At 32.6% G+C, this 23,772-nt stretch overlaps 1 protein-coding gene, 2 long non-coding RNA genes and 1 pseudogene across 3 annotated transcripts in view; 2 read left to right on the top strand and 2 right to left on the bottom strand.

The window, feature by feature from the left end:
• Positions 1-5,251: 5,251 nt before the first annotated feature.
• Positions 5,252-8,112, top strand: LOC148584031 (uncharacterized). The gene is made up of 2 exons (XR_015913016.1): positions 5,252-7,707; positions 7,824-8,112. It is a non-coding gene; the product is annotated as an uncharacterized LOC148584031 (long non-coding RNA).
• A 53-nt stretch (positions 8,113-8,165) lies between these two features.
• On the bottom strand, positions 8,166-9,653 carry LOC148584030 (GDSL esterase/lipase At5g22810 pseudogene; annotated as a pseudogene).
• Positions 9,654-15,934: 6,281 nt separating this feature from the next.
• LOC148584028 (uncharacterized) overlaps positions 15,935-23,772 on the top strand; it is a 16,587-nt gene continuing 8,749 nt past the window's right edge. Inside the window, exons 1-2 of the long non-coding RNA XR_015913005.1 lie at positions 15,935-16,054; positions 16,171-16,306. This is a non-coding gene — a long non-coding RNA (uncharacterized LOC148584028). The remainder of the gene's footprint in view (positions 16,055-16,170; positions 16,307-23,772) is intronic.
• On the bottom strand, positions 16,484-20,562 carry LOC148584029 (GDSL esterase/lipase At5g22810-like). The gene is made up of 5 exons (XM_088519250.1): positions 20,331-20,562; positions 19,509-19,636; positions 19,010-19,243; positions 17,884-18,139; positions 16,484-16,706 (listed from the first exon to the last, which is right to left on the bottom strand). Exons 1-5 carry the CDS (start codon positions 20,560-20,562, stop codon positions 16,513-16,515), a joined length of 1,044 nt encoding a protein of 347 aa, XP_088375376.1. The 3' UTR covers positions 16,484-16,512.

Here is a 23,772-nt window from a genome sequence, read left to right as displayed (position 1 = left end):
TGTATCCAAAACTTTCCATATTGCCCATAATTTTTTATTTTTTATTTTTTATAAAAATTTAAAAAAAAAAAAAAATTCGGGGTGGCCGTAGCTACCCCTTTGGCCATCTGGCCATTTTTGCACTTTCAAATATATATTTTTTTTAATAAATAAAAAAAATAAATAAAAATCAGGGGCAATATAAGAATTTTGAGATAATATTGGTCGAATTGCAAAAATTTGAAACTTTGGGAAGGTAGATTGCCAAAATTGAAACTTTATAGGTCAAATTACAAATTGCCCCGAACTTGGGGGGGGGGGGGGGGGGGTAAAGTCTATTTTTCCCAAAAAAAAAAAAAAAAAAAAAACCAAAATCTTCTCTTGGATTGTTATAAAAGCTAGCTTTCTAAACTGAATTTTTGGGTTGATCAGAACGCTATATTTGAGGGCCTCATGTAATCATCAATAACTCCCTTCTCATTGCTTTTGGTTTGATGCTTTAGGGGCTAAATATTGCTAAAACATATAGTAAGTCCACGCTTTTTCAAGGAGTTAGAAAAAATTCAACAGGAATTCTTTGTTGTGATATTGCGAGAGCCTTGTGGAACTTGGTCTTTAGGATGTTTGGAGCCGAGACGGGTGATGGAGCTCTTGGCATGTTGGAAAAGAAGGTTTTGTCAAAAGGATCCTAATGTTATTTTGAATGTAATCCTTTCCTATTTAATGTGGTGCATCTAGAAAGAATGTGAGAAGACGAGCTTGGATATATAGCTTTGTTTCTGAAACCTCTCATTGAGTGGATCTCAGTTAATGTTTTTTTTTTTATGCCTCTAAGTTTGTAGATATTTGTTCTCTTTCCCGCTGTTCCTGATCTTGCTGGGCATTTTCTATTGTATAATTCATGTGTATTTTGAGTTGTGCTCCCTTGCGCTTCTAATAAATTTTTCTTCTTAAAAAAATAAATTCAACTGGAATTTTAAATTAATTTTCTTTGGCTGAAGAGGTTTTCTTTTTTGAACAAAGTGTTGGAATATTGTTAGCCGTCGTTGAAAGTCAGCCGAATGTTGTGCATATTCTTCTTCCACCTTTGATGAAGTTGGGATTACCAAGTTTATTGATTAATCTCTTGACTTTTGAGATGAGCAAATTAACAAGTGAAAGAATACCTGAAAGGTACAGCTTCACTCTGTATTTAAATGGGAGTATATATTTCGTAGACCAAGGCTCCCTTTTTTTTTTAAATGACAACTGATATATCTGTAGCTTGCAATGGTTCAGTCAAGCAATTATCTCATTTTATTTGCAATTTCTTTTAAGTATTGCTACTGGGGCAATTGGCTATCTTTTAGCAATTAAGCACCTTATAGTCTAGTAGTACAAAATAGTGGTCATGTCTTACATGAATCTTATTCACCAAATACCAGTAATACATTTAGTCCACATGATTTAAGTATATCTCTCTGCCTGTAATTTATGAGTCTAAGCAAGCAAAAACCGTATCCTGCTAGTTGTCCTTGCCATTGTTTACCGTTCCTGTGTTTCATTGCTGTAAAGGAATATAACTAGGGATCTAGAGATCCATGACTAAATAATGACTCCTATATGAACTGCTGTTAGTAAGATTTGGTGTCTTTGTTCAATTTGCAATTTATATTTCTATAAAGAGGATCAAGTGATCTGGCTCAGTTGGCCATTGTTGTGAATAATTTGAATGTGCCATGGTGGCTGGACTTGTCAATATGCATCACTGGGGCCCATGTTTGAAAGCTTTGCTGGCCATGGAATTTCTGGCACGTGCCCAACAATCAATGGCCTAAAACTATGTTCATAACCTATATTCGGTAACTTAAGCACAGTATATATGATGTGTTATTGTTTTGAATTTCTAAATCTTCAAATGTACTTGTTTAGCAATTTTTGTTTAAAAATCCAATGAAAAGGGTAAAGTCTCTTATAGGGGCTGGTAGTTGGACAGCGGATATCTAATGCTTTAGTCTTTGTATAATATATGGTTTTATGATCAAAGATAATTTAGCTTTTTTCAAGGAGTTACTAATCTATCTTACGCGATTTTATAACCCAAGAAAATTGTTAATTACTCAAACTTTGCAATTTATGGCCAGACGGAATTATATTGCCTCCTGATGCTTTTATTAAGATAAATTATAGTGATTTTCCTTTGTTTTTTCTTTTTCTTTTGGCTAATGAGGTGTTAGGAGATTTTTAAGCACCTGACTAGTACCTGGGCATATGCGGTCTGCTCGTCCCAAACAAGCTGATGACTAGTTGCAAGTATTATAATGTTTGTATTTTTGGATAGAAATTGTTGTGTTTATCCCTTTCGTGTGGACTAGCATGGTCATTTGTTTTGTTTTGGGCCTATAATGGGATGGGTCAATTTTGTGGACACGTGAAGAAGCCATTTACTCTCACCCTATATATAAGTGAAGTTTTCCCATTAGACTTCATTAGGTCATTATGTGAAAATTAGGATTGAGAGTAATAGCCTCTCTCCACACACAAAACACAGTTTTCTTTTACATGTTTGGGCATTTATAGGTGATTCATGAAGGTAGATATGAAAAGGCTGTCATGAGAATTTTGAAGGTATGACATTGTTAGATTTATTTATATATGCTATGGAGAAAGAACATATTTATTATTGCTTTATTCTAACAATTGGTATCAGAGTCTCTGTTTCTTTTCTTCATAGCTGTAATAAATCTTGTTTAGACTGATATTTTTTATCTAAAAATATTGTGAACAAACGAGATTTGGTTTCGAGTGGAGGCGGTAATGGATTTGAATTTCTTGCCGCCACCACTACTATGGGTAATCTAAGCGTACCGTCTCCATCTCGCATTGCCGCCGTGCAGTGCTGTTGGCAGTGTTTTTTGGTTTGTGATTCTATTTTTCTTTCATTGTTATGTGGCTTTTAACGCGTAGAAGATGGTTGTCAATTTGTTTAGCGTGCTATTGTAGCATGTTTTAAAATAATATGTATATTATATTTTTTTGAAAATGGCATGATTTAGACGCCTCAATTTTTCTTAATAGTGCGTCAGATGCTATACGATTTGGGGTCTATTTTTTGTAATGTTCTACATGGTTCTTTTTTTTAGCTTCTACACTATGAGTCTCATTTTTAATCCTTTTTTTTTTGGGGGGGGGGGGGGGGGGGGGTTTAATTTGCTTGTGTATTGAATTAAAAGGATTTTTCTTTTTCGTTAACGAATCAAATGTGAAGACATATATTTTGTCCTTCATGTATGTTTGCTTCATACGAAGCATAAGGGCTTAAAATTTTTATTAAAAAAAAAAAGGGGTTAAAGATGGACATGTGATAGAGTTACATATGTGTGAACTTCAATGGTGTGTGCATATGTGATGAAGTGATGAGACTTTTGCATTGACATTAATTTACATATTTATCAAACAAAGCGGTTAAAGATTAAATATGTGTGAACTTATCCTAGATTCATGTCATTTTATGTCCAACAATGAGTTGTTTATATTTTTTATAAACTTGGATTTACTGGAGCTAAGGATTTGGGCGGAAAAGAGATTGGTCTCAATTGTGGTATTTATTTTGAGATTGATAAGTTTTTTGTGCTATATTTATTTCAACAATGTGTTTTATTTTTGTGAATATACACACTATTTTGTTTTATGTATACATATGATTTTGAGTATACATATTATTTTTTATCCCTAAAATGAGGGCTTTGACAACTCCATTGATATTTATTTCAATCATATGTGAAGTTTATTTTGATTGAAATATTTTTTGTCGAGCAAAAATTGTTAATGTGTTATACAGTATATTTATATTCAATATAAAGATGTAAGTTTTATGGTGTATGGATTGACAATTTCTTGTATGTGTGTTAAATGTGAAGCATATAATCCAAATTTTTATTTCATTTGTCATGGACAACAAGCGTTTTTTCGACCCAAGAGATTTTCAATATTCTTTCTTGGAGATATATCATCTTATGGGAGTAGTGAGTTATATATTTTCTCATAAAACTTTAGTTCCAGCCCATCATTTGATAAAATGCTATTGGTATAACTCTTGTATACGTGACACTCTATGATTTGTAAAATACTCGCATATAAGAGAGAGTTGAGCCAATGTAAAAGAAATAGACACGTGAGGGGGAGATTTGTTGTAAATTCACGTGCGAATGTTATGTCTCACATTAAGAAATGAAAAGAAATGAGTAAATATTATATTGAAGAAAACAAAAGTTAATATCAGCTTATTTTGTATACAATATTGTTTTGTTTATATTGTTCATCATATTTGTGATTCTGAAATATTTGGTTATGAACAAATACTGATTTTATGGCATGTCCTATAAGAAATATATAAAGGGTGTATGTATTGTTGCTTGTGAAATTTTATGCATTCCTTTCAAGATTTATATGTGAATTTATATAAATTCCTATTGAGATTAAGGAATTTTGTGTAATATGAATAATTGTGTTGTATATAAAATCGATGATTTTGACCGGTTATGTTCCCACCTATCGTGGGACAAACTTTGATAAATTGTTGGATTTTATCGTAAATTCAATAAATGTGTGTGTGTGTGTGTGTTTTTTTTTTTTTTTTTGTGAACGAATAATTATGTTATGTATAAAATTGATGATTTTGACCAGTTATGCTCTCACTTATCATGGGAATAACTATAATAAATTGTTGAATTTTACTGTTAATTCAATAAAGGATTTTGCGAACCTTTGAGAGCATTGGTATGTTTAATACATGATGCATTATTGCCCTTATTGTAATTCAGTGATGCCGTGCATGTGGTATAATTTGGTACTTGTGACAGTTTTGTGTTATTTTGATTAAATGTTATTTTAGTGTCTATTGGTTAAATCTCTAGTTTGTTTGAAATATATCTTGAGGTAAATCTGGAGAGTATTTGTGAATATAAAATTCTTATGTAAAGGAACAAAATCCAATTTGTCAATAATATTTTATAATGATTATCAAGTAATTTTTAATATGTTGTGCCTTTATTATTGTAAAGGTGTACTTGGTAATCATTTTAATGAGTTATGTGAAAATATTTTTGGACTAAGTGAGACTTATAAATAGATTTCTTTTCCACAAGAAAAGTTTTTTAAGTGAAATATACAATCTATAACTAATGTTCATTTTAATTATGACTAAAGATAACATTTGTGGTTTTCTGTTATCTTCCAATATAAGTTGAACTACTTGCATATATAATGATATTCATTTAGAGATAAATGAACTTTTAGTTAAATGTACATAATTTTTTTGTACACCAAAACCGATGATTTTGAATGGTTATGTACCTACCCATCGTGGGACTAATCATGATAAATTATTGGAATTTACTGGTTCAATGTGAATAATGTTGTTGTACATCAAAATAAATGATTTTGAGTGGTTACGTACTTGTTTATCGTGAGACTAACCATGATAAATTATTAGGTTTTATTAGATATTATTCGAATTAAATAAATAAATAAATTTGGAGTTATTATTTTGTGAATCGTAATAATTATACCAAGGTCCATACGGATAATAACTTTGCCCTATCAATAAATTATTAGATAGTAAGATGTTTGGGAAGATGAAGAAAATGGTTAGATACTTTGCACTTGGTTGCCCAGTCTTATCCTCTCGATAGCGGGTCATTTTAAGTCTTTGTATTTAATTATTTTGTTTTATCATGCATAGGAGTCCATTTTGTATTGCGGACTCTAGCATAGAATTTGACAAAAATAATGCGTAAGAATCCATAATGTACTATAGACTCTGACATGGAGTTGAAATAAAAACAATGCGTAAAAGTCAATTGTGTGTTACAGACTCTAGCATGAATTTGACATGAAAAAATAGTGCGTAAGAGTTCATTATGTGTTAGAGACTAGCATGAACTTGAGATAAAAATAATAATGCGTAAGAGTTCATTCCGTGTTACAGACTCTAGCATAAACTTGACATGAAAAAACTAGTGCGTAAGAGTTTATTATGTGTTAAAGACTCTAGCATAAACTTGAGATAAAAGTAATACGCAAGAGTTCATTATGTGTTAGAGACTTTAGCATGAACTTGAGATAAAAATAATGTGTATGAGTCAATTGTGTGTTGCAGACTCTAGCATGGATTTGACATAAAATAGTGTGTAAAAGTCATTGTGTTAGAGACTCTAGCATGAACTTGAGACAAAAATAATGTGTAAGAGTGCAATGTTTATTTTGAACTCTAGCATGTGTAAGATAAAAATCTTACTATTTGGTGAATGAGGATATTTATGAGTGCATGTTTCTGTTTTTTTTTTTTTTATATGCATCATAAATTTATTGTGACATCCTCAATCCTAACGATCCTGGCATATCTCTCTTGGAAAAACACATATTATGAAAATGTGATAGTTTCTAAGTGTCAATTGCCTCAAGCAATCATATTAATCGAGTCAACTGTGTATAGCTTGATGTGGACTTAAGTATGTACATAACATCATATGATTATATTAACGGTGTACTTGGGAAATACTTGAGTCACTAGAAAGCTGCAAAGAAAATACTAAGGTACTTGTGGGGGTGCTAGGGACTTTGTGCTAATATAACGGTAATTCGACATTCTTATTGTAGATGGATATTGTGATGCCAACTATTTTGGTTGTCCAAGTTGTGTATTTGTGATAGTGGGAAGAGCTATTTCGTGGAAAAGTGTCATACAAATACTTATAGTTTCCTCAACTATGGAGACATAATGTATAGTTTATTGTGAGACTACGTATCATAATACATGACTGTAGACTTTTATCTCAGGGGTAGGTATTCTAGATGCCATTGTGATGTCATTAGAGATATTTTGTGTTAATTCTACAGCAATTTTATTTCTCTCGAAACACTAGGAACTCCTTACGATACAAGCATATTGACATAAAAGTATATGTTTGTTAGAGAGAAAGTTAGCTGAATCTCACATTTGTGTAGTGCATACTCCCACAGAACATATGTTGGCGGACCCACTAACAAAGTGTTTTGGCTCCTATAATGTTTCAGGAGCATGCGACTCATATGAGGTTGTTAGAGTCTTTTGTTCTATTAAGTTAGTGCAAGTTATGTTCCTGAGTATTTTTTTGTGTTGCCATATAATGTTCTACACGCATTTGTGTTAACTATGGCATTGGTGTTGTGATATGAGACATTGTGTATTAGTCTCAGTGAGCTTCATTTGAAAATATAGTAATCACTATTTGTGTTATTTGTGTCTTATACTTGCATTCTATTTTCCTTGGTCACGTGATTGTACGTACTTTTATATGTCATGCATCTTATCGGTGTTTTCTAACTTGTTACTTGCAAATACATTTTGATCAGGTTGTGTGTTTAGAATGCTTATTTGTACTTATCTTGTGATTAAATGACTTATGTTGTTAAAGTTGGAGATTGTTATATTTATTACTTTTGGGTGGACAAGCATAGTCATTTGTTTTGTTTTGGGCCCATAATGGGATGTGCCAACTTTGCGGGACACATGAGGAAGCCATTTACTCTCACCCTATATATAAGTGAAGTTTGCCCATTTGGCTTCATTAGGTCATTATGTGAAAATTAGTGTTGAGAGTAATAGTCTCCCTCCACACACAAAACACAGTTTTCTTCTATATGTTTGGACATCTGCAGGAAATTCATGAAGGTAGATATGGAAAGCTTGTCATGAGAATATTGAAGGTATGACATTGTTAAATTTATGCATACATGCTATGGAGAAAGAACAGATTTATTATTGATTTATTCTAACAGTAATTTCTTTCCTGCATTTGTTCTTCACTTGCAAACAATTTTAGGTACCCAATTCTTGATGTAGTCCTTCGTGCAATTGAAGCTTTTTCTGCTGTAGATGGTTATTCTCATGGAAACTGTTAAAATAAGGAACTTTTTAGACTGGCTTGTGACATGGTCAAACTCCCTCACAAAGTTGAGGTACATTTTAGCTTGCTGAAAATCGTAAAATACGGGTATATTATATAGGTATAGGATAATTGTAATTTTTTGTAGTGCTGTTTCATTTCACCATTTTCAGATAATGTTTTGATAATTGGTTGTTTGCTGAATGTTTGATTCTTGACTATTCTATATCTTTTGCACTTTGGAGCTATCTGCCCTTACTACTAAAGAAATTAATTGGATCAGCTGTAGAGCACACTGCCACTTGTGAACAAATCTAGGGTGACAAAGCTGTTCCCAGCCTTCGATGGATGGAAACCGTCCCCGAAGACGTACTCAGATGCATTAGCACACGTCCCCACAGAAAATAGATTGCATAGTATTGATGTTTCTAGCAAACCTATTCCACAGCAAGCCTTCCTTGACTTAACAAACCCTGTAACCACCCACATTTATGAAAAATTAAACAACCATCATGCAATGAGTTATGTCTCTTAATTCATCCCAAAAAAAATAAAGTTCAGTCTCTTAGGCTCTGTTCGTTTCGACCTGAAATATTCTTTGTTTATCGAAATGATTTTTTGGAAAAATAAAATAAAAAAGATTTTAGCTTATAACAATTTTTGGCGTTTGGCTTGTAGGGAAAATTGGCGATGGCGGCGGGAAACCGCTGGTGACTTCTGGCGACCTCTAGTTGCGGCGGCCGGCGACGAACTCTAGCGCCTCCGTACGGCTTCGAACGGTAGAGAATGAACTGCGAGAGAATGCATGTAGAAAAGAGAAGATGAAACTCATAAAATAGTTTACGGTTTTTTTTTTTAAAAAAAGGAAATTACTTTATAGGATTAAAAAAGGTTTTTCGTGTCAGTAAAAAATGTTTTCAGTTTAACTACGATTTTCAATTGTACCAAAAAAAAAAAAAAAAAAAAACTTTTTCTAGAAGATATTATACGCCGAAACAAATAGAGTTGTAGTAGAGGCTCACTCAGCTGCGCAATACTAAAATTTACTAGGCACTTTTTTTTTAGGTGTCTAAGCCAAATTGTTTAATTAGCTCCTTTTTTTTTTTTTTAATTGAATTAGGAAAATGTTACAAGTGAGTGCATTTTCCACTCTTGATCCGAAAGGAAGAGATCAAGAGTCTGAGACCCAACAAAAGGGATGGGTTCCCCATCAATAAACCCAAAGAGAAAATTGCAGTGCAGAAAAAACAATCAAATAATATAAAATGGATCAAAAAATGATAAGGTCCTATCAGAAGTGATTGCATAAAGTTGTACTAACACCAAAACAAGGAGGATGAACAATGTGAGGGAGGAGAAAAGAGATCCCTCCTTCCCTGGAACAGCTTCACAAGGCAGTAGAAGAGTCTCACTAGGGAGGCAGAAAATCTCAAACCATAGAACATTGAAAGGTTCTCTCTCTAAAAATTAGAGAGAGAGAGATATATGGTATATATATATACAACTTTTTTGCAATTTGCTAAAATAAATTTAACTCCCTCCAATCACATGCTTATGTGAACCCAAAAAACAAATCCACTTACCATTTGCTGTAGGATTTGTGGAAATATTGTAACGAGGTTGGTAGATATCAAGGATAACCAATGACAGACCAAAAAGCCGATTTTGCAACCTCTGAGATGTGGCATTGAGATTGTAATTGAAGGAAACTGCATCAATGTTCAACCTTTCCACACACTCGTTGCTACCCAAACCAAATATTGTCATGGCTGCTGGCAGGCATCCCATTGGGGGCAGTGTTGTCACTCTAATTCTCCGTGCTCCCAATGCATATAGCCTCTGTCACACAAAAAAAAAAAAAAAAATTATTGTTTATCAATGAATGCATAGGAATTTGTTTATTTTCTTATTTCTTACAAATAATATACATAAAAGCCAATTTATTAGTAGTAATTGATCATCATTGAAATGTTATGATATGACATAAAGATAAAAGTAGAAACTTGAGGCATTAAGCTTAATTTTTAAGCAAAAATTACACATATTTAACTTAATAAAAAAAAATTAAAGGAAATTTAAAATCAGTTAGGGCCACATACGGCCTCCCTTAGTTAGTCATAATATGGTTTGGTCTCTGGTTGGTTTTGAGTGGTAAGTTACTTGGTCATGGTGCTTCATGAAGCATTAGGTCTAAGCTTTAACCCCTTTGATTATTGTTGGGTGGTCTTGGCATCTCTCAACTCCAAAAGCTAGTTCAAGAGGTAAGGCTTATCCTTATATTTATAAAGTGCCCTTCAGCCCCTTACACAACCGATGTTGGATAACCCCAACAATCTCTCTGATCTCACACATCGGGTCTTGGATTATAAAGTCCCCAAATAGGAACATTGCCGGAACTACTGCCCATTGGCGACAAATAGTGCATGAAACAGAAGAAGAAAGGAAGCCAAGAAAGATCTTGAAAGAGCCATTATAATTATAATATATATTATCTGATATCAACAGTAGTGTGTTAAGGAGGTTGGAATTTAAGGAGGGCTGTAATAACTGGCTGGAGAAACCTTTAAACCTTTGATCTTGGTTTCCTCAAACACACACTAATCACCATGCACACAAAGATGATTGGTTGAGAAGTCGTCACTGTTCCTCAAACACACAATAATCGCCAAGCACACAAAGATGGTTGGTTGAGAAGTACTCGTCACTTAATTAGAAGATCAAATTAGTTAGCATGTCATATTTTTTTTTTTAAAAAAAAATTAATTAATTATATCGTTTCATTATGTTGAGGTTTCAAAAATCTATCTATTCAAATATAAGATTTCGAAATTGACAGAGTTTAGTATTTTTAAAAACAAGTTGTTCTAGACAATCCAGATGGAACATATTTGGTAAAAATCTATTGAAGATAAATTTTCAAAAATCTTCAAATGATGCACAAGATATTCAAGAAGCATCAAATAGCGAAAAATTATCAAGTTCAATTTTGAACTCAAGATTGAAGAATGGATGAGTTTCTGGTTATCAAGAAGTTTATATACAAAGTAAAAAAAGAAAAAGCCAAAAAATAAAAAATAAACTAAACTGAATTAAACCTAAAACTTCAAACAAAAAGTTTATATTAAAAAAACAAAACAAAAAAGGGAGGGGAGGGCGGGTGGCCGCTTTGGGCAATGACCCTAGACCGGCCGAATGAGGGTGGCTCAGCCACCCCTAAACCCACTTGGGGTCGTTTCGGCCACCCCCATTTGAGCATATTGGGGTGGTCGGACCACCCCATGTGACACATGGTCATTTGGTACTCCATACCGAATGGGGGTAGCCGAGCCATCCCAAATGGCTCGGCCACCCTCACATTCTTTTTATTTTTTATTTTTGTGTAAGTTTTAGGTTTTTTATTTTTCTTATTTTTTTTAATGTTTATGTTTATATTTACACTTTACCCCGGAGTCATTTATGTTGACACTTTACCCCAAGGGCATTTTTGAAAATTTTTGTTGAAAAATGTCGCATGGCACGCACGTGACTTGATTTTTGTCCAAATAGACGAATTTGATGGACACATGGTTTTTTTTTGCCAACGTCAAATACATTATGGGGCCTTTCGTCAATTTTTAAATATTGGGCGCCAAAATGCAAATGCATGGATACTTCAAGGGATAAACGGTAGTTTTTCCTTGTAAAAAATATCAACACACTGGCATACGTTCACGTAGGCAGCATTTACAACAAAATATAAAAAATCATTTAGTAGACGATCAAATTTGTTAGTATCTCAAGTTTGTTTTTTAAAAATTTAAATTACATATATTGTATCATAATCCAAACGTTTCATAAATTTGTTACAAGATAGATTTTCAAGAATCTGCTCAATTCCAGTCTTTCTGCTTATCAAGATAAAAGTGCTTAAAAGATCAAATTTGTTTGGTTTTTTGGTTTTTTTTTTTTTTTTTTTAAAAAAAAAATTAAATTACATCGTATCTTTATCCGCTGGTTTCATACATCTTTTACAAGGTAAATTTTCAAAAATCTATTCCAATCTAGATTAAATGACGATATATAAATCATCATGTTCAAATTTAAAGTCAAGATTGAAGAATGGATGAGCATTCAAATCTTATAGTTTGGCTAATGTGATTGTTGTCTAAGATAGTCAATAGTATCAGAGTCAAAGGTCCTGAGATCGAACCTTGACTCTGTTAATTCGTCCTATTTAAAGTAAATATTCTATTTGTTGTGCCTCACCTATTTAAATATTCTATTTGTTGTGCCTCACCTATTAAAAGGGAGTTTGACTCAACACGTAAGTGGGTGTTAAGTATGGAGCATATAATCCAAATTTTTATTTCATTTGTCATGGACAACAAGCGTTTTTTTGACCCAAGAGATTTTCAATATTATTTTTTGGAGATATGTCATCTTATGGGAATAGCGAGTTATATATTTTCTCATAAAACTTTGGTTCCAGCCCATCATTTGATAAAATGCTAATGGTATAACTCTTGTATACGTGAGACTCTATGATTTGTAAAATGACTTACATATAAGAGAGAATTGAGCCAATGTAAAAGAAACTCACACGTGAGAGGAAGATTTGTTGTAAATTCATGTGTGAGTATTATGTCTCACATTGAGAAATGAAAAGAAAGGGGTAAGTATAAATTGAAGAAAACAAATGTTAATATCAGCTTATTTTGTATACAATATTGTTTTGGATACATTGTTCATCATATTTATGATTCTGAAATATTTGGTTATGAACAAATACTGATTTTAAGGCATGTGCGATAATAAATAAATAAAGGGTGCATGTACTGTTGTTGTGAAATTTTATGCATTCCTTTCGAGATTTATATGTGAATTTATGTACATTCCTATTGAGATTAAGGAATTTTGTTTAATATGAATAATTGTGTCGTATATAAAATCAATGATTTTGACCGGTTATGTTCCCACCTATTGTGGGACAAACTACGATAAATCATAAATTCAATAAATGTTTTTTTTTTTGTGAACGAATAATTAAGTTATGTATAAAATTGATGATTTTGACCAGTTATGCTCTCACCTATTGTGGGAATAACTGCAACAAATTGTTGAATTTTATTGTTAATTCAATAAAGGGTTTTGCAAACCTTGAGAGCATCAACATGTTTAATACATGATCCATTATTGCTCTTATTGTAATTCGGTGATGTCGTGCATGTGGTGTAATTTGGTGCTTACCACAATTTTGTGTTATTTTGATTGAATGTTATTTTAGTGTCTATTGGTTATATCTCTAGTTTGTTTGAAATATATCTTAGGGGAAATCTAGAGAGTATTTGTGAATATAAAATTCTTATTTAAAGGAACAAAATCCAATTTGTCTATAATATTTTATAACGATTATCAAGTAATTTTTAATATGCTGTGTCTTTATTATTGTAAAGGTGTACTTGGTAATCATTTTATGACTTATGTGAAAATATTTTTGGACTAAGTGAGACTTATAAATGGATTTCTTTTCCATAAGAAAAGTTTTTTAGATGAAATATACAATCTATGACTAATGTTCATTTTAATTATGTCTGGAGCTAATATTTGTGATTTTTTGTTATCTTCCAATAGAAGTTGAACTACTTGCATGTATAATGATATTCACTTAGAGATAAATGAACTTTTGGTTAATGTGCATAATTTTTTTGTACACCAAAACTGATGATTTTGAATGGTTATGTACCTGCCTACCGTAGGACTAATCATGATAAATTATTGGGATTTGCTGGTTCAATGTGAATAAAGTTGTTGTACTTCAAAATGAATGATTTTGAGGGGTTACGTACTTGCCTATCGTGAGACTAACCATGATAAATTATTGAATTTTATCGGATATTATTCGAATTAAACAAATAAATAAATTTGGGGTTATTATTTTGTGAATCGTAATAATTATACCAAGGTTTATACGGATAATAACTTTGCCCTATCGGTAAATTATTATGTAGTAGAATGTATGGGACGATGAAGAAAATGGTTATAAACTTTGCACTTGGTTGCCCAGTCTTATCCTCTCGATAGCGGGTCATTTTAAGTCTTTGTATTTAATTATTTTGTTTTATCATGCGTAGGAGTCCATTTTGTATTGTAGATACTAGCATAGAATTTGACAAAAATAATGTGTAAGCATCCGTTATGTACTATAGATTCTCGATAGCAGGTCATTTTAAGTCTTTTTATTTAATTATTTTGTTTTATCATGCATAGGACTCCATTTTGTATTGCGGACACTAGCATAGAATTTGACAAAAATGATGTGTAAGCATCCATTATGTACTATAGACTCTAACATGGAGTTGAGATAAAAATAATGCGTAAAACTCAATTGTGTGTTGGAGAATCTAGCATGAACTTGAGATAAAATAAAATAATGTGTAAGAGTTTATTTTGTTTTACAAACTCTAGCAAGAATTTGACATGAAAAAAATAGTGCGTAAGAGTTCATTATGTGTTAGATACTCTTGCATGAACTTGAGATAAAAATAATGCGTAAGAGTTCATTATGTGTTAGAGACTCTAGCATGAACTTGAGATAAAAATAATGTGTAAGAGTTAACTGTGTGTTGCAGACTCTAACATGGATTTGACATAAAATAGTGCGTAAAAGTCATTATGTGTTAGAGACTCTAGCATGAACTACATAAAAATAATGTGTAAGAGTGCAATGTTTATTTTGAACTCTAGCATGTGTGTAAGATAAAAATCTTACTATTTTGTGAATGAGGAAATTTATGAGCGCATGTTTCTGTTTTTTCTGTTTTATATGCATCACAAATTTATTGTGACATCGTCAATCCTAACGATTATGGCATATCTCTCTTGGAAAGACACATATTATGAAAATGTGATAGCTTGTAAGTCTCAATTGCCTCAAGTAATCATATTAAATGAGTCAACTGTGTATAGCTTGATGTGGACTTAAGTATATACATAACATCATATGATTATATTATCGGTGTACTTGGGAAATACTTGAGTCACTGGAAAGTTGCAAAGAAAGTACTAAGGTACTTGTGGGGGTGCTAGAGACTTTGTCCTAACATAACGGTAATCCGACATTCTTAATGTAGATGGATATTGTGATGCCAACTATTTTGGTTGTCCAAGTTGTGTATTTGTGATGGTAGGAAGAGCTATTTCGTGGAAAAGTGTCATACAAATACTTATAGCTTCCTCAACTATGAAGACATAATGTGTAGTTTATTGTGAGACTACGTGTCGGAATACATGACTACAGACTTTTATCTCAAGGCTAGGTATTCTAGATGCCATTGTGATGCCATTAGAGATATTTTGTGTTAATTCTACAGCAATTTTATTTCTCTTGAAACACTAGGAACTCCTTACGATACAAGCATATTGACATAAAAGTATATGTTTGTTAGAGAGAAAGTTAGATGAATATCACATTCGTGTAGTGCATACTCCCACAGAACATATGTTGGCGGACCCACTAACCAAGGGTTTTGGCTCCTATAGTGCTTCAGGAGCATGCGACTCATACGGGGTTTTTGGAGACTTTTGTTCTATTAAGTTAGGTCGAGTTATGCACCTGAGTATTTTTTTGTGTTGCCATATATAGTTCTAGGCGCATTTGTGTTAACTATGACATTGGTGTTGTGATATGAGACATTGTGTATTAGTCTCAGTGGGCTTCATTTGAAAATATAGTGATCACTATTTGTGATATTTGTGTCTTACACTTGCATTCTATTTTCCTTGGTCACGTGATTGTAAGTACGTTTATATGTCACGCATCCTATCGATGTTTTCTAACTTGTTACTTGCAAATACATTTTGATCAGGTTGTGTGTTTAGAATGCTTATTTATACTTATCTTGCGGTTAAATGACTTATGTTTTCAAAGTGGGAGATTGTTGTATTTATTACTTTTGGGTGGACTAGCATAGTCATTTGCTTTGTTTTGGGCCCATGAGGAAGCCATTCACTCTCACCCTATATATAAGTGAAGTTTGCCCATTAGGCTTCATTAAGTCATTATATGAAAATTATGGTTGAGAGTAATAGTCTCCCTCCACACACAAAACACAGTTTTCTTCTACATGTTTGGACATCTACAGGAGATTCATGAAGGTAGATATGGAAAGCTTGTCGTGAGAATATTGAAGGTATGACATTGTTAGATTTATTTATACATGCTATGGAGAAAGAACAGATTTATTGTTGATTTATTCTAACAGTAATTTCTTTCCTGCACTTGTTCTTCACTTTCATACAATTTCAGGTACCCAATTCTTGATGTAGTCCTTCGTGCAATTGAAGCTCTTTCTACTATAGATGGTTATTCTCGAGGAAACTGTTAAAATAAGGAACTTTTTAGACTGGCTTGTGACATGGTCAAACTCTCTGACAAAGTTTAGGTACATTTTAGCTTCCTGAAAATCGTAAAATACGGGTATATTATATAGGTATAGGATAATTGTAATTTTTTGTAGTGCTGTTTCATTTCACCTCTTTCAGATAATGTTTTGATAATTGGTTGTTTGCTGAATGTTTGATTCTTGACTATTCTATATCTTTTGCACTTTGGAGCTGTCTGCCCTTACTACTAAAGAAATTAATTGGATCAGCTGTAGAGCACACTGCCTCTTTTGAACAAATCATGGGTGACAAAGCTGTTCGCAGCCTCCGATGGATGGAAACCGTCCCAGAAGACGTACTCAGATGCATTAGCACACGTCCCCACAGAGAACGGATTGCATAGTATTGACGTTTCTAGCAAACCTGTTCCACAGCAAGCCTTCCTTGACTCAACAAACCCTGTAACCACCCACAATTATGACAAATTAAACAATCATCATGCAATGAGTTATGTCTCTTAATTCATCCCAAAAAAATAAAGTTTAGTCTCTTAGGCTCTGTTCGTTTCGACCTAAAATATTCTTTGTTTATCGAAATGATTTATTAGAAAAATAAAATAAAAAAGATTTTAGCTCAAAACAATTTTTGGCATTTGGCTTGTAGGGAAAATTGGCGATGGCGGCGGGAAACCGCTAGTGAATTATGGCGACCTCTGGTTGCGGCGGCCGGCGATGAACTCTAGTGCCTCCGTACGGCTTTCGAACGGTGGAGGGGAATGAACTACGAGAGAATGCATGCGGAAAAGAGATGATGAAACTCATAAAATAGTTTATGGTGTTAAAAAAATGAAATTATTTTATAGGATTAAAAAAGGTTTTTCGGGTAAGTAAAAAATGTTTTCAGTTTAACTACAATTTTCAATTGTACCAAACACAAAAAAGAAAAGGAAGAAAAAAAAAAAAAAAAATTTCCTAGAAGACACTATACGTCGAAATAAACAGAGTTGTAGTAGAGGCTCACTCAACTTCGCCATGCTAAAATTTACTAGGCACTTTCTTTTAGGTGTCTAGGCCAAATAGTTTACTTAGCTCCTTTTTTCTCTTTTCTTTTTTTTTTTTTTTTTTTTTTTTTTTTTTTTTCTAATTGATTGAAGAAAATGTTACAAGTGAGTGCATTTTCCACTCTTGATCCGAGAGGAAGAGATTGAGAGTGTGAGACCTAACAAAAGGGACGGGTTCCCCAACAATAAACACAAAGAGAAAATTGCAGTGCAGGAAAAACAACAAATAATATAAAATGGATCAAAAATTGATAAGGTCCTATCCGAAGTGGTTGCATAAAGTTGTACTAACACCAAAACAAGGAGAAGGAACAATGTGAGAGAGGAGAAAAGAGATCCCTTCTTCCCTGGAACAGCTTCACAAGGCGGTGGAAGAGTCTCACTAGGGAGGCAGAAAATCTCAAACCCTAGAACATTGAAAGATTCTCTCTCTAAAAATTAGAGAGAGAGAGATATATGGTATAGATATATATATATATATATATATATATACACAACTTTTTTGCAATTTGCGAAAATAAATTTAACTCCCTCCAATCACATGCTTATGTTAACCCAAAAAACAAATCCACTTACCTTTTGCTGTAGGATTTGTGGAAATATTGTAAAGAGGTTGGTAGATATCAAGGATAACCAACATCAGACCCGAAAGCCGATTTTGCAACCTCTGCGATGTGGCATTGAGTTTCGAATTGAAGGAAATTGCGTCAATGTTTAACCTGTCCACACACTCGTTGCTACCCAAACCAAATATTGTCATTGCTGCTGGCAGGCATCCCATTGGGGGCAGTGTTGTCACTCCAATTCTCCTTGCTCCCAATGCATATAGCCTCTGTCACACAAAAAAAAAAAAAATTATAGTTTATCAAAGAATGCATAGGAATTTGTTCATTTTCTTATTCCTTACAAATAATATACATAAAAGCCAATTTATTAGTAGTAATAGATCATCATCGAAATGTTTTGAAATAACATAAAGATAAAAGTAGAAACTTGAGTGTTTGCTAACAATTTTTATTTAAAAATAAATAAATAAAAAAGAGAAGAAAAAAGTTTGATCAAATAAAACTATACTTGTGTTAGGTTGGACGTATGTGCGTGTGTACGCACTCTTACTCATTTTTGGGTAAAATATGTCTAGCATATTGAATTACTTTCTTTCTTTTCTTTTCTTTTTTCTAATTAAAAGGATAGGATGGCTGATTAGATATGGCTATTATATTTTGGTGTGACCATTATAGTACCCACTCACTGGGAACCAACGACAAAAGTGGTGTAAACAATGGGAAACCGCAAAAACTTCATTAAGCCCGATTGAGTCATAGCTTTACCTAATCCCTCCAAGACATCAATAAAACTCAAATTGGCTAACATTAATTAGACGAGTGTGGGGATTTCGAACCTACCAGTTGGGGATTCCAATTGAATTATAATTACTATCTTATAATTTAAAAAATGACATAAATAATTTAGAGAAATGTTTATTCTCATTCTCTTAACCATTTCCTAACAATCTTCTTCTCTTTTTTTTTTCAAATGGATTCAATCCACCATTGGATTTGTAGGTCCACATGTGGGTCTTACATATTCAATGGTAAATTCTTAAAAATATATATGTATAAAAATGGTTGAGAAATTGTTAGGAAAATGAGGCTTAACACTTCTCAATAATCTATTTTTGAGAAGTGTTGAGAGGAAGGACCTGAATGAAGTTTGTATAGGATTGCATGAGAATGTCTGAGAAGCGATCAATAGTAAAGGCGAGTTGAAGAAGAGGATCAATGTAATAGTTCTGAAGAAAGTCACTGCTCCCAGCACTAAGATAGTAGACTGCATCAGATGTTATTGTTGAAGCATTTGATCTTCCAGCAATTTCCACCAACCTATTCTGGTACTCCCTATAGTTATCCAGCTGCTGACTTAATGAGATCGTATTCTACAACACCAAAATCCACAAGTTATATTGTTAGAATATGAATTAAATGATTAAATTTATTTATTTTTATTTGCTTAAGCTTTTGGAATAAGTAGTTATTTAACATTGTATCAGAGTAAGAATAAAGGCTCTGACTTCGAATTCATGTTTTTATCTCAATTAAATATTCTATGTGTTGGGGGTTTCACCTATTTTTACCAACTTAAACTTTTGAAAATTTAATGTTTATGAGAGTGAATTTTTTTTCTCTTGTTAATGTATTTACATAAAGTTCGGCTGTAGCATCAAAATAACCAGAAGCAGCTGAAGCAAAGTTTGCACCGGCCAAGAGGTTATTTCCGTTGGCTTCTCTGCTAAGATAAGCTTGTGGATAACTGGTTTCTAGCATATCAGCTGTAATTAACAAAGAAAAAAGAAAAGAAAAGAAAGAATACAAATGAGAACTCCATTAAAGAACCAGAACTAGAAAGCATTACTATTGATAGAGAAACTTCTATTATATTAGTAGAGAAACTTTAACCTCAAAGGGTTGGTTGATCCATGGACAAAACTAGAATTTCTTATTTTCAAGGACTAATAAGGCATTAAGCTTAATTTTTAAACAAAAATTACACATATTTAACTTAATAAAAAAAATTAAAGGAAATTTAAAATCAGTTAGGGCCACGTACGGCCTCCCTTAGCTAGTCATAATATGGTTTGGTCTCTGGTTGGTTTTGAGTGGTAAGTTACTTGGTCATGGTGCTTCATGAAGCATTAGGTCTAAGCTTTAACCCCTTTGATTATTGTTGGGTGGTCTTGGGCATCTCTCAACCCCAAAAGTTAGCTTAAGATGTGAAGTTTTCTCTCACACTTATAAACTAACTACCAGCCCCTTCACAACTGATGTGGATAAATAATTTCTTAGGGCAACACCTAAGATGGAGAGCTTGAGTTTTACCCAATTTTTATGGAGGGGCTCTTTGCCCTGGTTTCCCGAGAAACTAGTCAGGGCAAAGCCCCATATACTCGGATATAAATAAAAAATAAATAAATAAATAAATAAAATTAGAGAAACTTTGAATTAGGGAGTTTGAGAAAGATGAACCAATGAAGTCAGGGGCAAGCTTTCCATTGCAGAACCTCCCGGTTGGTTGTTTAGTGACAAAGTCTCTTCCATACGGAGGGAAGTTAGACTTTATAAAGGTGAACAGGTCGTTATTGTTACCCACATCAAAGGCAGAGTCCCCAAATAGGAACATTGCGGGAAGCCCATTGGCCACAAATAGTGCAAGAAACAGAGAAAGAAAGGAAGCCAAGAAAGATCTTGAAAGAGCCATTATAATTATAATATATATTATCTGATATCAACAATAGTGTGTTAGGGAATAACTGGCTGGAGACCAACATTTAAAGCTTTGATCTTGGGTTCCTCAAACACACACTAATCACCAAGCAAAAAAAAAGATGGTTGGTTGAGAAACAATCTTTGAACAGTATTAAATGTAATAAATGGCTGGAGGCACACAAAGATGGTTGGTTGAGAAGTACTCGTCACTTAATTAGAAGATCAAATTAGTTAGCATGTCATATTTTTTTTAAAAAAAATTAATTAATTATATCATTTCATTATGTTGTGGTTTCAAAAATCTATCTGTTCAAATATAAGATTTCGAAATTGACAGAGTATAGTATTTTTAAAAAGAAGTTGTTCTAGACAATCCAGATGGAAAATATTTGGTAAAAATCTGTTGAAGATAAGTTTTCAAAAATCTTCAAATGATGCACACACTACAAAAAAAATGTCATTTTTTGACGTGGCAAACAGTAGTATTTTTTTGCCACGTCAACAAATGCTGACGTGCCAAAAGTGGCACGTCAACAAACTTTTTGCTGACGTGCCAAATGTGGCACGTCAATATTTACTGATGTGTTGAAAACAACACGTCAGTATTTACTGACGTGTCATAATTGACACGTCAGTAAATCTGAACCCAATTTAATTTTACATCATTTTAAACTTAATAACTAATTAATTTATTATTTACTGACGTGTCAAATATTGACACGTCAGTAAATATTGACGTGCTATATTGACACGTCAGTAATTTCCTGACGTGTCAATATACCAGGTCAACAGTTAGTGACGTGTCAAAGTGACACGTCATTAATTATTGACGTATCACTTTGACACGTCAGTAACTATAATATATATTTAGATTTGATATATATATAAATAATATATAATATATATGATCTCAACATTATCAGGTTAATTTAATATTGTACAATATGATCGATCCCAATTAACATTCAATAAAATTAATTTTTAGAAAACAAACACCAGTAGTTTAATGCTTTTCTTTTATAACACGGTAACCCATTTCAACATTCAAAAATTAAAAAAAAAAAAAAAAAAAAATTTATTTTCGACTGTTAGCCATGTTTTACTCGAGATACCGTATATATATATATATATATATAGCAAAACCATGCAAAAGGATATATATATATATATATAACATGCATTTTTCTCGATCTCGTTCATTTAATTATGAGCTACCAAATTTGGTATCTCATTAATTAAAATAATTAAAGTAACAATATTGGTGATCGATGATATTAAAGTTTTGACACACACACACACACACATATATATATATAAACCATGCATGCACGCTATATATCATTTAGGTTTGAGCCATGCACGTTAAAATGAAATTGTTGTTGGTAAGATTAACTGCACTCTTCACGTACACCAAATAAAACCAAATACATGGAAACTCAAATGAAATACAAAACAGAAAAACATTAATTATATTAGTATTAATATAATTAATACTATATAAACATATAAACATGCATGCATGATATTTAAAAATATATAAAATTAATATATATATATATATATATATATATATATATATATATATATATATATATATATATATTCCTGACGTGCCACATGTGGCACGTCAGGAGCGTGCCTTGGGAAGGCCAGCGCCTGCTGGCTGTCCCATCGCACGCACCTACCCCTGCCCTGATATTTTTTTTTTTGTTTTTTTGATTTTCCCTCTCTCCCCTGCTTATCACTCGTCTCTTCTCTCCCGCCAGCCCTGCAATTTTTTCTTCTTCATTTTCTTCTATCTCCTCCCTCGCTCTTCCTCATTTTCTTCTAGCTCCTCCTTCATTTTCTCTGTGATCAGCTCTATCTCTCTGCTGGCGCGCAGTACGTACCACTCTCTCTAGCTAGCTCACTCCCCATCTCCGGCGGCCACTTCCACTTCGCCGTTGCCGTCTCCAGCGATTCTCCGGCCGAATCTACTCCGCCAGTCTCCTCCATCTCTCCTGCAGGTATATATATATATATATTGTTTTATTGCACAATATTGTGTTGTTTTATAAATTTTATGTTTTATTTTGTCATATATTCGCATGATGTTTCAATAATGCACTGGATTGAGTATTTGTGAGCATCTAATTGAGGTGAAATTTTTTTTCTTTTTTGGAATATCTATTAATTAATTACTTATTGTACGTTGGATATGCACATGCATGCAAAATGATGTTTCTCATGCTAGCTAGGTTTTTGTTTGAAAATATAATTGCAAAAGGTTGGCTTATTAGTAAGGAATTTAGAAAACATTATGTCAATTTTAATCTATCATTCATTTCAATATCGTTTGACCTTCTAATTAAGTACGTGTAGTGCATGGTGATATATAATATTTATAGAGATTTAGTTTAAGACTTTGTTTAATTAATATTCAAAGTTAATGAGTTTTTTAATATTCTTTTAACCATAAACGTTATGGATTAATTTGTAAGTTATAAATTCACACAACGCGAGGATTCAAGCCGAATTACATGGATTTAACGGGAAAAAGAGTTGGCAAAAGTGCAAACCTTGTCAAACTTAAAGAGACGTGCTATATTGAATAAGTAAAAAGTCATGACTTTGTTTTTTAGGCTATTTTTTTTTTCACACTTTTGTTTTGAGTCTTTTTAACAAATCTAATCATAATTAAACACATAACCTAAAACACTTGCAAAATATATTCAATTCGATTCTTACTTAATTCTATCGCACATATATTATTTTTTCAAACAAAAAAACAACCATACAAAACGGATAAAAGTTTTGGTTAATTTGAGGAACTTAGCTTGTTCAAGTTGAAATATAACGCATTAAAATTTATATTACCTAAAAACTAGTTGGAATTTTGTTAAAATTGTGATTAATATGAAAGAAATTAATCTAATGTGTCAATAACCCAAGAAACGTCCGGACCAAAAATATATATTACGAAAGCATTTACCATATTTGCAATACACTCAAAATTCTTTTAACCTTTATATATATCATATACAAAATAAATAAATACACCAAACAAAAGAGTTGTATGACCCATGCATGTCATCACCTACTAATTAATGCCAAAGTCTAACGACATTTAAGCTAGATTTATTGTATTTAGGGTCCTCATAACGAACCTAGCTCGGTAGATGTATTAGAACAACCTTATAAAATAACCTAGCTAGAATTAATT

This window comes from Corylus avellana, chromosome 8 (genome assembly GCF_965113065.1).
Source record: "Corylus avellana chromosome 8, dhCorAvel1.hap1.2, whole genome shotgun sequence".
NCBI classification, from domain to species: Eukaryota; Viridiplantae; Streptophyta; class Magnoliopsida; order Fagales; family Betulaceae; genus Corylus; species Corylus avellana.
Note: the sequence above shows the minus strand (reverse complement) of the source record. Positions and strands in the feature narration are given on the sequence as shown.